Source organism: Exophiala aquamarina (genome assembly GCF_000709125.1).
Source record: "Exophiala aquamarina CBS 119918 chromosome Unknown aczIA-supercont1.18, whole genome shotgun sequence".
Classification (NCBI taxonomy): domain Eukaryota; kingdom Fungi; phylum Ascomycota; class Eurotiomycetes; order Chaetothyriales; family Herpotrichiellaceae; genus Exophiala; species Exophiala aquamarina.
This window is the reverse complement of record NW_013550570.1, coordinates 453,103-468,203: the sequence shown is the minus strand read 5'-3', so window position 1 is coordinate 468,203 and position 15,101 is coordinate 453,103. Positions and strand designations below refer to the sequence as shown.

Below are 15,101 nucleotides of genomic sequence, written 5' to 3'. Positions count from 1 at the left end.
GTGAAGGCTGAACGTGAGGAGCAGGTTTCTTGTTCAGCAGCACTGCTTCCCAGAGGAGCTGGTTGAAATAGTGTTCAGACTCCAGAGTTCTTTCTCGAATGCTGTAAAGCCAGGCTGTGCGAGCAGATGTCCTTTTCTTGGGCTGCACACAACTTGAACAGGCGTCTGGGGGTTTGGACTCAAGGTTGAAATATATTCTTAGAATCGACAACGAAGGGGATGCCTCGTTACCCAGGAAGATATATCTCCTTTATTCATTTCAGTCGCTAGACCTCCCCGCAACCAGGGTCAAGTATAAAGCGGGGTATGCCCGCTTACGTATGTAGTAGGCTATCGTTGAGGCAAATGCTCTCGAAAGGGCGTGTCTTGGAGTCCGTCGATTGGAGCAGCGCGTATCAAACCTTGCTTGTCTCTAATTACGTCCCCACGGCGCATGCTCGTATTCGTCCAGAGACATTACAAACGGCCAGAAGCAATGTGCCTTCCAGGGGCTGGTGAGCAATTACGACCTCATTTATAGTCGCAGTTGGACTTCTACTTTTTGCAACCCCCATTGGCTCTAAGGTGATGATTATGGTTTTTGGGAAACCGCATAATATCAGCCAGTCTATCCATCGGCAGAACACCTAAACTCAACCCCAGAAATGGCACTTCCCACTCCGGGACTATTGGCCCAACGCTCCGCCAGAACTCGCAGCGATATCCTCTCCCGGCTTCCCATGTCCATGCGTCGACCAGCAAGATGTCGTTCCGCAGCCCCGGGTTTCCGTTTACTGTCAAGTTGACGCCGACGGAGACCATGTATGGTATGGGGGTGCCTCCTGTCTTGTTGAGGTATGATGTGTCAATGAACAGATCGACGAGGTTGGCATGTGGATCTTGCAAGCTCATATTACAGTGGATAGACCTTAGCTGGTTCAAATTCAACTGATATGGCTCGTAAGCCGAGTATGGGACCCAATCGCTTGCATCGATGGCGGATGTCGAGTTCGACGACGCGCCATTGGCGATTTCAGTGGAGATCCTTGGGTTGTTCGTGGTAATAAAATTGCCCCAGATCTTCTTGAAAGCGAACGCCATGTCTGGGCCGACGTTCGCGGGAGTGGGACCAAAGTCTGTGGAATATGCATGTTAGCCCGGGTTCTGCTATGAGTATCCAAACATAATCACCTACACGCCGCAACATCCAACGCATGAGTAGCTGGAGGCACAGAGTACTGGTACTTGTACCCTGACCTGCCATGGTCGTTGTAGGCCGAGCCCATCCAGTAGGGTGGACAGACAAATGTAGTCTCCGCATATATGTTCTTCGCAAGCTACTTGTTAGCTGATTATTCAGGAATGATTCATCCACCTTAGTGATCATACATTTGCTCTTTGTTGCTGGCCGGTGCCCACACTGCTTTGATTCAACGCTGTGAGAACCCTCGTCGCCCTCGGTCGCGAAGAGGGTTGCATTCCGATTCGTCGAGGCGTTCGAACTGGGGTAGTAGAGCAACACTTGGGCAATGTCATCATTGGTGAAGAGTAGAAAGGTGAGCTCCAACCATTCAACGAGGTTGTCTTCCGTGGTGATGTTCTGAGGCGTGAAGCCAGGTCCTTCATTCGCGTTGTTACCGACCAACATGTTCCTACCGTTGACTTGCTTTCGTAAGAGTTGTTGGCTTGGTAGATCTTGCACAACGTGCCGTCGGTCCTGTAGGCACCAGGTTCACTGTAGATACTTCGAGCTGCCTTCAGATTGATCACTCACGCGGGCAAGAACGCCCATGTGCCGAATGTGCCCGATTGGGAGATTTCAGCACTTGCATTGATCAGAGCATCAGTATCCTTCTCAATGAGACATGCAAAGATCGTCTGTGGATGGGCGCCATATGGTAAACCGGGAGGACACCCAGCTTTCGTAGCAAATGCATGGTAGGATTGTGACGGAACCCAGTCCTTGTAGCCAAACTGCATGGGAAGGTATGGGGACGCGGCAATGCTATGACGAACAAAGCATCACCAAGGGTACCTCCATACGCCAGGTCCTGGAACATGACTGACCCGCCTCCGGCGGTCTCACCACTGACCGTCACTAGAGATGCATTTCCTCCGAAGAGCGAAATGTAGGACTGAACCCACTGCAGTGCAAAGTGTTGGTCGAGGAGTCCAGCATTGACGACGCCGTTGCGGTATCCCTCGTCTGATGTTAAGAAATCGAACGCACCGAGTCGATACTGGATCGAAACACCGACGAAGGAGTTATTGTTATTATTGATGATCTCTGCAACGAAAGGCAGCAGTACGCTGGCGAGCATTGTCTTCTCTGTATCTGGCACAAGCCATGGGCAGCAACGGCCAGATAATGTACGTGCAAAAGAACAACGCCACGAAGATTTGAATGGAGTGTATGTCCTTACCTTTACGCGTCGGTATTGCTCCAACTACCCATATGCATCATGGTGTTTGGTCTCCACTAACCTGAACAAGTGCGGCATGATTCAATAGATCACTGGCATCAAACCGGAGAAGGTTCATCCTGAAGGTATCTGGGTCGGGGTTTGGGATACGACTTTCATCATAATGTTGATGCCGCATCATCTTCGAATCTACCAAGGAGAATGCCAGTTAAAGTCGGCGTTTGATGCTAATTAAATGTTACAAGTTGTATTTTGCACTCCTTAAAAGACTTTGATCTGGCTAACTCTGTAGTGGTCTTGTGTCACTGCTACCGCCTCGGCATCGCTACTAGTCATTATTCCCTTCACATATATTACTTGTGACTCAGAGGTTCCTAGTCCGCCGTCCCAGCGGCCTCTTTGTGCCGAGTATGAGCTCCCATATCTCTTTTCCCGCCAAAGACATGCAGTCCTACAGGCAGTCTGACCAGGATTTTACCTCACATCATCCCCCGGCGACACATGAATGGGCTGCGGAAACATGGAGAAAGTTTGGAGGTGGAGGAACTGCACCGTTTTCTAAATGAGAGGGATCGGCATGAAGTTGAGGAGAAGCCTTCAATTCCAGCGTCAAGATGGGAAAAGCAACCTTATTGGCCTTACTCGTCTGCCCTCAAAGGCCCCGGTCTTTCCAGGTCGCGCAAGCCGCCGTAAACACTGCTATCTTGACTGGAGTCTTAAGCAAGGCTACTTCAGGCCATGTCCCGAGCTGGCCCACTGACTCAGCGAATACTTGGAGGTCATTTCTACCAGTTGGTGGATTTAAACTTGTTCGTCTGCCTCCTCAACAGCTACTCCCCTGCTGTCCACCAACGCTATGCTGGACGAATCTTTCCACTGTCCCCAATGCTCACCACTCTGCTACGGCTTCATGCCGCGTCCCATAAATTCGAAACTCGCCTCCAGATCTCTCACTAAGAGCCTTACACATACATCGCCGTCGCTTAGGTTCAAGCGAAGAGTGAATGTTTCATGTGCTCTCCCCGTCTTTCCCTAGAGTGGTCTAGAGTCGAGCGTGGAGAACATGTTGTCCCAGGCAAGTAGATCGGTATTCGGCTCGGCTTGCATAGTTCTTTCCCAGAACTCGTCGAATGATAGTTCGGGAATCTCGCTCGGCTCGGACATTTCTAGATGGAGATGGGAAGGTTGTGATTGTTCAGTATACGTGGCTCCGAATGGCCCGGAGTCGATCTCATTGCCAGAGTGGACATCCCGATCCGACAAAGTGGTCGATGGGTCATTCAGGTACACGTCATACTTCGCTAGAATGCGATTTATCGAACTAATAAATCGACCAAGAAGTGGCGATGCATCGCTTGCATCCTCAAACATCTGCAGGCCAGCCTTGACTTCTTTCTTGATCGCTACTTCATCTGCCTGGTCTTTGTTGAAGCATAAGTCCATGACGAGCACTACCATCGCCAGGTGCACATAGTGGGCAGCTATGGTTTTACCGTATCTCAATGTTCGCGGCGGGGTGCCATCTGAGAACCCTTCATAGAACTGCATGATGGTATGCGCCGATTCAAGGCATGCTCGCCTTGAGTAAGTATAGCGAGAATCGGATGATTGGCGGAGTAGAAACCTCTGGTGCAATTTACATCGTCTGCTGTGCACTGCTCCGGTGATGCAATATCTCTGGAGTTGGATGCTGAGATACATGGTCTCTAGTGGTTTAGCTCGCTGGCGACTTGCGGCATCAAGTTTGAAGAAGAAAGGCAAATTCGAAATAAAGTCTAACAGCTTCTGGTCGAGGTCAATGATCTTGTCGTAGGGCATTTGCTGGAGTCTGTTGGTGTCCAATGGCACTGTATCCACGATTTCGCGGCATATATGTGCGAGGCGGATTTTTTCGATAAAATAAGTTGTACTATTTGGCTGGGGGCCATTTTCTGACTCCGTGTCGCCGCCCAGGACAAAGTCGTCATCGTTGCAGTCTGTTGGAAGTCTGACGTTGATGTGATTTGGGTGGATTGAGTATGTCCCTTCCTGGGGACCGGAAATCGCTGCTGACAACCTGCAGTAGTTGGTCAGTGTCTGGTGATCTTGTGGAAGACACTAAATACCAGTCTTGCGATGCTATGTACCAAAACACTCTCCGCTTGACTTCACGATCAATCATATCACGAAGATTAGTACTCTTCTCCCCACAAGTGATCACATCCAACTTATGTAAACAAAGGCCTTTCGCAATTACACCGGCTGTTGCTGACAGTAGGTGGCCCGTAGCGGAAAGGCCATCGAGGTGGAATATGACATATGACATGAGAATGTAAGCTTGGATATCTTCTAGAGTTCCTGAAGTGCTCCGCCGGGAATAATCCAAGGTGTCTAGCGCACCTTTGCCCATAACTTTCGCGAGATTAATCGCATCATCCTCGTTCGATACCACTTCGGAATGCTCAAAAGGCTGGTAAAAGACAGCGGCAAGCGCGAATATTGAAAACAGCAGCGCAGCTTGGCCAGGCGGACCAGACTTACCTTGGGTAAGTCGTAGATAGAAGGCTTTCATGAGCGCGCGGACAGTTGGAATATGCAGTATGCGAGATATATGATCAATATAAGTTTCATAGCATTGGAACAGCAGAACTGCCACTCTGTACGGCGGGAATGTTGCAATATTTGCAGATGGTCGGGGATGATTCGGTGCTTGTGTTGTATGCTTCATACGGGGGCGCTCGAGCAAATCCTCCATGCTGGCTAATTCGAACGTCAATCCATCAGATAGACAAGAATGCTGTTCTCGGATTAGTGGACGCAACTTAAGGGAGTTTGAATGGAAGCAGGGCATTATTTAGCCACCTACGATTGCATCCGCCCTTGTTCCAATAGTTTCAAGCAACATTGAATCTTCATCTCGAGTTCGGTGTACATCGGACACCAGAATGCTTTGAGGACTTGGGGTAACGAATTGCATTCCATCCGGAAAGTGATCTTCGATGCCATGACTTGAGAAGTCCTGGCCAGGGAGTGGCTTTTGTATCAAAGCCTCCAAGCGCTCAATCCGTTCTAGAAGCTCGATACTGCTATGCGTTGAACTGTGTGTCACGTTCTGTCTCTTGGGAGGCACCAAAAAGTTGCAGGTAATCCCTCGAGCAGCACAGTTTGAGCATGGGTGAACACGATTACATTTCAGCTTCTTCAATCGACATGACTGGCAAGAGACTGGGTCGGGACGGCTGCGGCTCTTTTGCAAGCTTGAAGGCATTCTATAAGCTGGCGCGAAAGAAAAGACGTTTGATCATGGCGTCTCTGGATGGCCAAAGGATCACCGGGATTCATTTGTCAGCATTGTAGAAGGAAACCAGCACCCACCCGGTTTGGACCATGAGTTGATGTGTTTGACAGTCTTGACGTACGTTCGCCGGTCCTTCAGATTGAAGATCGCCCGTGTAGCTCTAAAGAAGCCTGCCACAGGTCATCCTTCAGCGAAAGTACAGAAGGGCAATGTGGGTAGAAGAGGAGTAAACTCCACGGAGGTCCGCGGAGCTTTCGGGCGTCCTCCAAGGGAAGACAAATGGCCTCACTGTTGCAAATGTGCTGGTGGAGCGGAAGGTGTCGATACTGTATAGTCCATAGTAGAACAAACTACGATTATATACCTCGCATGCCTACAAGCTCTCCGGAGAATTCAGAGAAGATCCAAACATCGCAGGAGCCCGGAGACAAGCACTATATGTATGGATAATTCACGGAGACTTGAACTGGAATTCATATTTTTCTTGATTTGTGCTTTTATTTAATCATTTACATGCATCACTTTTGTGACCCGCCGTGGGATATCATTTCGCTCTGCACAACGCCGTGCTTAAAGCAATCAAAAGTCGATCATCAGCCAAAGACTCCACCACACGCAGCCCATTTTGTTGCTATGCAGGGTAGAAATGTGTTTCCAAGGCCGTAACGCAGAGGAAATGGAACTTGAGTGCGCCCATTCTGGAATCCTCCCAATCACGGGGAGGGAAAAACATCTTCAAGTAATTCAAAGATGGGAGTCCGGACGAGGGTTTTTTGACTGGGCGTACGATGCCTTCTAGGCTCCAGGTAGGTTGTTCAGGTCTCCAAACCCGCCGTGAGGTGGAGGCTGTTCACCAAGCCAGCTTTCATCAACCAGGCGTTCCTTTTCCTGCAACAAGAACTTGTACGCATGCTTGATTGTCGCGTCGCTAACTCCGGCAACATCGCTGATCTGTTTACTGGATTTCCCGAAACCTATGAGGTGGCTGGCAAAGAATGTACAAGCAGCAGCATTGGACAAGGGACTTCGACCCGCGAGGCCCTCGATAGTAGGAATTTTCTTTGCCAGACTCTCGGCGATTGTTTGAACACGGAAATTCAAGCCGACCATATTGCAATACCTGCCGCAGAGGTCCTCTGGTTTGGTGGATTGGGTTCCGCGGTATTCAAGTAGATCCCGGTTAGCGATGCCTCCACTACCCTCCACAGCTTGGATGTTGTCGTGAGAAGATTGCGTCAGGAATTTCTCCAGGGTCTTGTAGGCCCTCCCGATTTCTTTTTTGGGCACTGCAGTTAAGCCGAAGATCTCGTTGAAGCTTCGAGGCAATTTCATCTGTCGACAAGCAATGAAGAGACAGCCAGCGAGAATGACATCAGTTTGTTTGCCTCGGAGAGCATTTGCTTCGTACACGCGCTTGAAATACATCTTGGCGGCAGTTTTGATGGAGGATGTGAACTTGGCCTTTTCACCCCAGGTCTCGATTTGCGCATAAGCAGATTGAAGAGCTTTGTCAGCCTTGTTCTCTTGTTGCAGGGCTTGAGCTTTCTTGAGCTTTCGGGTTTCCTTCGAAACATTGGGGCCACCGCCCCCAATCATGGTACCCGCATTGTTTGTCAATAGAAGCTCATTGTCAGCTTCACCCACCCGATTGGGGTCATCGCCCTTGCCCTCATCCGAGTTGAAGGTCCGCCACTCTGACTCATAACTGACCAATCTCTCCGCCAGGACCATTCCACAATTGCCGCAGATGGTGTCGGCATTTTCCTCAATGAGATCTGGAGGAACTTGTTTGCAATCGGGACAGATCAGATGCATGTTGAGATTGTCATGCCATGCTGGGCCGTCTGGGGGTTGATTTTCTATCCCAGATATGTTCGCCATCTTGGAGGATTTCAGGGACGACTTAGACCTGTGGTCGTTCTTAACGACACGCCCTGCGAGTTTTGATTGCGTGCGCTGAGTCTGGCGCCTTTTGATGGCCCGGTAGGAAGTTCGAAGGTTATGATTAGTTGCGAAAGTCTTGAAGAACAACGGAGAATACAGTTTGGCGGCGCTAAAGTTAACGGGCTTGGGCTAATTCTGTCACCGCAGAGGGCCTAGAAGCCTCTGCTGGCCGCCAAGGTAATATTGCTCTTTAAAAAGAGCGCTTGCACAGGCCGTAAACTGGGATCAAGGGTTTTAATACTGAATTAGCGAGCGACTTGAGAGTGTAGACGTAGACTTCAGATGGAGAGTCGTCGTACACTGCAGACACCAATTTGTCAGTAAGGCCATCACCAAATGAATGAGACAAGCCAAACAGGAGTCTGAAGGTTCATACAGTGCTCGATAGAACTATCTAAGTACCTTTTTTAACTCGAGGTGAAGAGTAACACTGAGAGCAATAGTGAGGTAGGGCGTCGGATAACGAGTCACAGGTGAGATTTGACAACGGCGCGATGAAGTGACGATGCAAGCAGACTCGGACCGTTCAACCAGTGAAGGTCTCGTGTGTCATGGAAGAGGCGAGGCTTCTGAACACGAAATGGTCGATGTCGGCGCGTCGTCAATCGGGAAGGCGTAAAGCGTCGTGCGTCGAGATACAGGTTCTGCGAAGTGAAATGGAAGAATTTCAGAGCAGAGATACTGTGTCTTGACGACTTCTGCGATCTCAAAAGATAGATGGAGGTGAGAAAGGGAGATGAGATAGAGGAGAGAAGGGCGTGGAATAAGAGGGAGGCTGAAGAAGAGGAAGAGGGCGCAGGAATGGAGCCTGGACCGATGGCACGTGATGAGAAGGCGAAACATGTAAATGCCAAGAGATGCGCAAAGTCACGTGCGAGCGAGAAAAAGCACGTGATGGAGAAACTGCCAAAGGTGGTTAGTCTGCTTCTTGAGCTTTCAGGATCGCCTCTGCTCGGGATTGAAAGGCTCGCAGTTTGTCTGTTCTCTCAAGCCAGCTATCCTTTGGCACCGCTTCAACAGATTAAACATGGCTCAATCACTGAGATCGAGTGTATGTTCTTGTTGTCCAGATCGCTTTGGACCTATACTAACCAGTCTTGTAGTCTCGCCTCCTAGCTCGGATGAGCTCCAGGTCTCTGCTGCAAGCTCCTCGTCGAAGTTTTGCGATCTCTTCGGTGGCCCGAATGCGTGAGTTGACTACTATCTAAGCTAGATTATAGATGCTTACTGGAATCTCAGCGGATCTGATCCAGGACCTCTACTTGAAAGAACTAAAGGCATACAAACCCCCACAACAAAAGGCCTCGGACGCAGAAGGACACGTACAGAAATTCAGCCCTCCGGCTGCCCCCAAGTCACCGGAAGAGAACAATTTGGCGAGTGATCTCAAGGCATATGACGATCAGATAGTCGAGGTTGAGGGACAAAGCTCGTCAGGAGAAACCCAGGCAGTGCAAGAGGATTTGTTTGAGGAGCCCGAACCCGACGATGCACCAGCACACCATTAGATGACGATGAGGCCGGATCGCATTGCTTGTACAGTACAATCAGCCAAAGAAAAGAGATATACGTGACAGTCTAGTGCAACTGGCCGTATGGAACTCGAGCAATATAGTAGTGAATTGCATTAAGCTGGCTCGATGAAGACCAAAACAGCCATCACTTCAGCATGCTTGCTCAGAAGGGTTTTGGCGGCACTTATTCATTGCATTGGCAGCTTTAGACCTCCCCTGGCCCAAGAACTAGATGATGATGGGTTCACTTCGACACCATATTCATTAGTACTACAGGACCATGTTCATTGCGTAGTTGTTTCACTGCTATCTCACCTTTGAAATGTCTAACAGAAGGGTCAGGTTGGCAACCACGCCAGTGTCAAAAGGGATGGGAAGAGTTTGATACAATCCTGTATGCCTTGTCTAAGGAAGACATCGTTGGATATCCGCAGATCTTACATATAATGGAATCTATTTTCGACGAGATGAGTGAGTGGCAAGTGGAACGGATTGACCTATCTTGACCTAAATCTGGGCAGACGTTTCAGGCGAATGGGACACGGCTGCAGGGCCCAACAACAGATGACCATACCAACCCCGTAGCCAACCCGGCTCTTTACTCCGTAGATAACCAGAATTCGAAATGTGGATTGGACAGAATGACTCTCTATTGTGTATAACACTCGTACTCTCATGTATGGCCTGGCTGGGGAGACGCGTCACAAAAAGATGGAGGTTGAAGCAGGTGATTTGACACTCAAGCAGCCCTTGCCGGCGAGATGGGCTGTCAAAAAGTGATAGTCTCATGCAAGTGGGTGTATGTATATATATGTCCTCCGTATAGTCCGTAGGCCCACGAGTATCCGCCGTATGAGGCTTCTTTTGTGAGTCCGACGTGGCTGCAGCTACGGACTTCCATCATGAACTTGCAGATGCCAGTGGTAGAGGGTATCGCTCTGTTGTCATTTGTCTGAAACGTGTAATACATGCGAAATACAAGATACAAGGTATGTGTTGCTCGTCTACGTAAGGCGTACTGGGTATTAGTAATTAATACAGCTCTACCATGGTCGACGCACGTGTTTCTGTGACTCGTGACCAGCCGTGACCACCCCGTGACCACCCCGTCACTTGGGATGCCCAAAACACCAACACCAAGATATCGTATGGTAAACACAACACAAACACAACATGCGGATGTTAATCTTAACCCAGTTCAAGGTGGGCGTTCCAAGGTTTCGCTAAGAATAATTGATGGATCATATCCTATCGAATTTCTCGAACTGGCTCGTATCCCTGAAGTTGGTGTCGGAGGTTCATCACCAAGCACCGACGCGTGGAGCCCTACGAGGACACCCACCACTCACCACTCACCATTCACCACTCAGCTGTTCACCACTGCGCTCAGTCAGACGGACTTTGGGGGCGGCGCTTCAGGCCTGGGATTATCATCACTCTTTAGCACCAGCAAATGCCAATCCAGGCCAGACTGCAAGGCCCTCGGGCCAGACCTGAAGCCTGCGGGGCGTGAGACTTTGGAAACACCATCTCAGCCTCCGTTCCCTCCATTTCAAGGCCAGTTCATTTCAAGTCATTTCCAGCGATAACGCCGGTTGCCGCCTGCGCTGTCCCAATCCGCGATCCGTATCCGATCTTCCCTCCTATCTTCCACTGCACACTACACTACGACGACGACGACTTTGTATTCTGGACTGGCACCCCCAAATTCAACATCCACCTCGTACCAGTAACACTGCTTGTTGTCTGCATCGTCATCGCCATTCTCTCGCTACTGTTCGTCACTGTCTCTCGTTATTCCACCCTCTATTACCATTCGAGCCTTGTCTTTATTCATACCTCTATCTTTAGTACATATTCGCAGTTCAACAGGTGTCGCCTTACATCGCACCGGAAAAGCCGGAGTCGCAGACACTTACCCCGTCACCTTACCTGAAGCCTGCTTCATTAATATTACACCAGACATCAGACACCCCCTCCTGTGTTGAATGCCAGGTCTGCCACTGCTCGAGCCTAATGGCAACCTATAGGAAAAGGTACATGTCGAGCACGGCGGACTCACCAGCGAGCTCGACGACTTAATGCCCAAGTGCTGGACGAGATCATGATAATGGCCGCGCCCATCGATCACGGGGCTCTGCCGGCACCTCCTCTTCACGCTTTAAACCCTATTCATTCCACCATGCCATATCTCGATCAACCGAAGCGACGAAATCGCAAGTCTGCAGACGCAGAATTAACCCGCTCCGCAACCTTCACTCGCCTGACTGCAACCGACACAGTTGCCGAATACCCTCCCATCAAGCGGACCTTTTCCGAAAATGTCATCTCCTTATCGTCCGAACACAAGCCTGGCAAGCTGAACGATGATGGTCACTCCACCAACTTGGAACTGCTTCGTCGCACCTCGCGCAAGATGAAGCGGAAGATGTCTAGTGCCGCTAGGTTTTCCTTGTCACCCGAAGATGAGGACGAAAACAAGGCCGATTCACAAAAGTCGTCGGATAATGGGGACCAATCCAAAAGCCTAGGGCGCTCTGTTGCTGGCACATTTCGATCAATTGCTCGGAAGTCATGGGCTGGCACCTCCAGACCCTCCTCACTATCGCCAACTCGAAAGGAAAAGAAGGAGAGAAGTTGGTCTCCGGAAAAGAATAACGGCATCCATGCTGCAAATTCCATCACCATTCCAAAGCCGGCCGTTGCCAGACAACCTTCAACCGGAGAACCTGACCTTGAAGCCCAGTCACCCGCCTTCCAGAAACCAATCGACGTTCTCCAGACGAGAAACAAGAGCGAACTGAGCCTCAGACGTCTTTCCAGAAACTCATCTTCAACATCCTTGAAAAGCTTTGCATCCACGGAGCGATCGCGTTCCAGACTCTCGTTCGGCCGTACACCTCCATTGCCGCCTTCCTTGTCCTCGGACCGATTGGCTGCTCTCAACGCAGAGGTTCCCAGAAAGAAAGATCCGTTGTGGTCTGCCTTCAGATCAATAGAAAGTGAATATGTTAATTTCCAAGCCAAAACAAGTCTGCAGCGGGCCAAGGTACTTCGCGGAAGCCTGCTGCCATTTCTGACAAAATATGCCCATCATCCCTCCAATCAGAATCTAAGGGCGGAGGATCTTGATCGTCGCATAGCGGTGTTGAATAAATGGTGGACGGGTCTATTGGAAATGCTTCATGGCAGCAATCATCAGCCACTTTCCGGCACCGATCGACCAGCCTTCCTAGAGGCTGCAGCGGCCATCATGATGCGACCTGAATGGAGAGCACCAGGTTTCGCCTCATGCCCAGGCGATACTCCACCAAGAAGCTCCATTCCGAATTCGAAATCGACCAATTCGCTGGAATCTGACGAGGTAGACTTCCTGGTGGACACCGTTTACCAGAACGTTCGCAACACATTCGTACAAAATCTCCTTTCTCAGATGGCTTTTGTGGTCGATAAACTATCTATGCGTAGCACTCCCGCTAGCCTCGTCACCTTTGCCGGCAAAGTTTGCGCATATGCTTTTTTCTTCTGCCCTGGTGTTGCAGACATCCTGACCAGATTATGGTGCCTCCCGCCGGGTACGATGCGCCGTGTGTTCTCTGAATTTGGATCTGAACGAGGAGATAAATTGGACCTTGCATCAAAGGCCCTGGCCGCAAATTTCCCTCCACCTGTCCGGAGCCTTACAGTGTCCTCCCAGGCAGGATTGTCCCGATATCTCCAAAGGCGTACCCAAGTTCCACAGGGAGCAAAGCATGTTCGTTGGCATGGCCCGTGGATTGGCAGATGGTGTGGACGAGACAGTGATCTTTTTTTCGTGTTCATCAAGTATTATCATACTTTGGTCGCTGATTTTGTCTCCGATGATGTGAGCCTCAAAGATCGAGCTGGCATTCCAGGTTTAGTCCCAGTTTGTGCTCAGGTATTGGTTGTCCTCGAGACGACAATCTACAGGCAAGCTGGACAGACGTCACTCGACAACTACTCTGCTGGCGCTAGCAACTACATCGACAACCCCGATGCACTTGCACCGCTTCCCATGACGATTGCAAACGCCACTCGATCCATCTCGGAGAATCGTCTGATCATGCTTTTGAAGGACATTTGTAACGACGCGACTCGCGAAAACACATTCCACCGCAGTCTTTTCATCGAATCTTTCGACGCTGTGACCAAGGCCGCCGCTCGAAAAATTTCAGTGTACAACAACGACGCATGTTTCGTTATTTGTGATTTTATGGAGGAAGTCCTTCCCGTTATGTTTCGATACAACCAAAGTTTTGAAGATACCCCTATGACGCTTGACTGGGCCTTTTGGCTACAGGTCTGCCAGCACATGTTAAAGAGCCAGACCACACTAACGCAGATCCGCTTGATCGCCTTTTTGTACAGCACTTGGTCCACGTGGACTCTTAATGAAGAACGAAAGCGTGAATTTGTTTTGGAATGGCTGTTGGATCCGAGCATTTTTGAGCCCATGTTTTGCCATTGGTCGTCTATGGTCCGACATTATTTTTATCGTCTGTTGTGTTGGAGAGTGGCGCGGTATGATGTGGACCTTTCGCCATTGGATGTGTAAGTGAATCCTCGAAGAGGCAGACATTCCATGCCGCCCCGACTAACAGAGCACCAGAGAAATTCTCCAAACGTTAGCGATTCGGCTCAACAAGCTCTGGGCTCATTACCAGTATCTCAAGGCTGAATCAGAAATGCGAGAAACACCACCGCCGTCCTGCACACCGTGTTCACCAGCACCAAATCGATACCTTGTTATCGTACGGACAGATAGTCAGCCAATTCTCTCAGCATCAATGACGAACTTTGAAAAATATCTCCCATCATCACTTATCAACCAAACCTCGCCATACCAAAACCACTCTTCCGCCCTCAGCTCCATCCCAGCTGCCGATAATCCAAGCCAACCCTCGAAGAAACGATGGAGTCTGTTCAAAGGTTTCAATGTATTCGGGCCCCTACCCGGCAATCATCGCCCAGGAGAGGTCACCCCACCAGGAACTCCCGACGAGAAAAGGACCCCAAACTCATCCACCGAGAACCTCCCCGGACCCAACAGCGCAATTACTACCACGGGCCAAGCACCCTCTCAACCCGCAACACCTCCTCATCAAACATTTTCCTTCAAATTCTCCCTCGAGTGGAACAACCAACGCTCAGCAGAGCAACGCAACCCGCGCAAACTGACACCACCCACTCTCCCCACCAACGCGCAGAATATCCTCCACAAGCTTCAAAACCGCCAGAGCTCAGGCAGTGGCGGCAGCGGGTCCACAACCAGCATCAGCGCCACGAGCGCGCACAGTAGCAGCACCGGGACCGGGACGTCCGAGGACGCGAAGATGCGAACGCGCAACGGCGAGATCAGGCCTCTGAAGCCTACGGCCCATGAGATCCCGATCGCCCGGTATAGTGGGCGCGCTCTGGCCGAGTGGGGCCAGGTTCTGGTTGAGTGCGGTCATTTTTACCACCGCCGACGGCTCGAGGGTGTGCCGCGGGATAGTTTGATTGAGACGCCGACGATGGGGGTGGAGACGTTCCGCTTGGCTGGATAAATCAAAGTGACGTGGCGAAGTCCTGGTTGGGTTTAAGTGATTGTAGTGCCAGCGAGCTCTTTTGGTATTTCGACCATCTTTTGTGAATATGGTCACTATTGGGATTTCATTCGGGCATAGATGGGATGTGGACAGGGCATGAGGGCGGTATTAGGTAGATCTCCATCCGCTTCGTATCAATTAGAAATCCCATTACCACTGTTACGGCAGCAGGCGAGGAAGGAATGCACACAACGAACATATAAAATCCTCATTAGCATACAGATGGTTCGGTACAGGTCCAGGGTGGTTTGGCACGGACGGTCCGCACGTTGCGTGCCACCAACTTAACCCACGAAAGTGGGGCTTTACCTCGTTCACGGGGACTTGCTGTGCTGTAAACGGTATGTGCGTACGG

At 50.3% G+C, this 15,101-nt stretch overlaps 6 protein-coding genes across 6 annotated transcripts; 2 read left to right on the top strand and 4 right to left on the bottom strand.

The window, feature by feature from the left end:
* Window positions 1–534: 534 nt before the first annotated feature.
* A1O9_11643 (uncharacterized protein) lies at window positions 535–1,627 on the bottom strand (the record flags this gene model as incomplete). The annotated part of the gene is made up of 3 exons (XM_013399538.1): window positions 535–1,115; window positions 1,175–1,316; window positions 1,355–1,627. 3 exons carry the CDS (start codon window positions 1,625–1,627, stop codon window positions 535–537), a joined length of 996 nt encoding a protein of 331 aa, XP_013254992.1.
* Window positions 1,628–1,749: 122 nt separating this feature from the next.
* Window positions 1,750–2,300, bottom strand: A1O9_11642 (carboxylesterase 2; the record flags this gene model as incomplete). The annotated part of the gene is made up of 2 exons (XM_013399537.1): window positions 1,750–1,984; window positions 2,047–2,300. 2 exons carry the CDS (start codon window positions 2,298–2,300, stop codon window positions 1,750–1,752), a joined length of 489 nt encoding a protein of 162 aa, XP_013254991.1.
* Window positions 2,301–3,434: 1,134 nt separating this feature from the next.
* A1O9_11641 (uncharacterized protein) lies at window positions 3,435–5,136 on the bottom strand (the record flags this gene model as incomplete). Its single annotated transcript, XM_013399536.1, has 2 exons — window positions 3,435–4,458; window positions 4,508–5,136. The coding sequence occupies 2 exons, from the start codon at window positions 5,134–5,136 to the stop codon at window positions 3,435–3,437; spliced, it is 1,653 nt and encodes a 550-aa protein (XP_013254990.1).
* A 1,338-nt stretch (window positions 5,137–6,474) lies between these two features.
* On the bottom strand, window positions 6,475–7,560 carry A1O9_11640 (uncharacterized protein; the record flags this gene model as incomplete). Its single annotated transcript, XM_013399535.1, has 1 exon — window positions 6,475–7,560. The coding sequence occupies one exon, from the start codon at window positions 7,558–7,560 to the stop codon at window positions 6,475–6,477; it is 1,086 nt and encodes a 361-aa protein (XP_013254989.1).
* A 1,090-nt stretch (window positions 7,561–8,650) lies between these two features.
* On the top strand, window positions 8,651–9,131 carry A1O9_11639 (F-type H+-transporting ATPase subunit H; the record flags this gene model as incomplete). The annotated part of the gene is made up of 2 exons (XM_013399534.1): window positions 8,651–8,674; window positions 8,844–9,131. 2 exons carry the CDS (start codon window positions 8,651–8,653, stop codon window positions 9,129–9,131), a joined length of 312 nt encoding a protein of 103 aa, XP_013254988.1.
* A 2,188-nt stretch (window positions 9,132–11,319) lies between these two features.
* On the top strand, window positions 11,320–14,704 carry A1O9_11638 (uncharacterized protein; the record flags this gene model as incomplete). Its single annotated transcript, XM_013399533.1, has 3 exons — window positions 11,320–13,709; window positions 13,768–14,418; window positions 14,461–14,704. The coding sequence occupies 3 exons, from the start codon at window positions 11,320–11,322 to the stop codon at window positions 14,702–14,704; spliced, it is 3,285 nt and encodes a 1,094-aa protein (XP_013254987.1).
* Window positions 14,705–15,101: the final 397 nt, after the last annotated feature.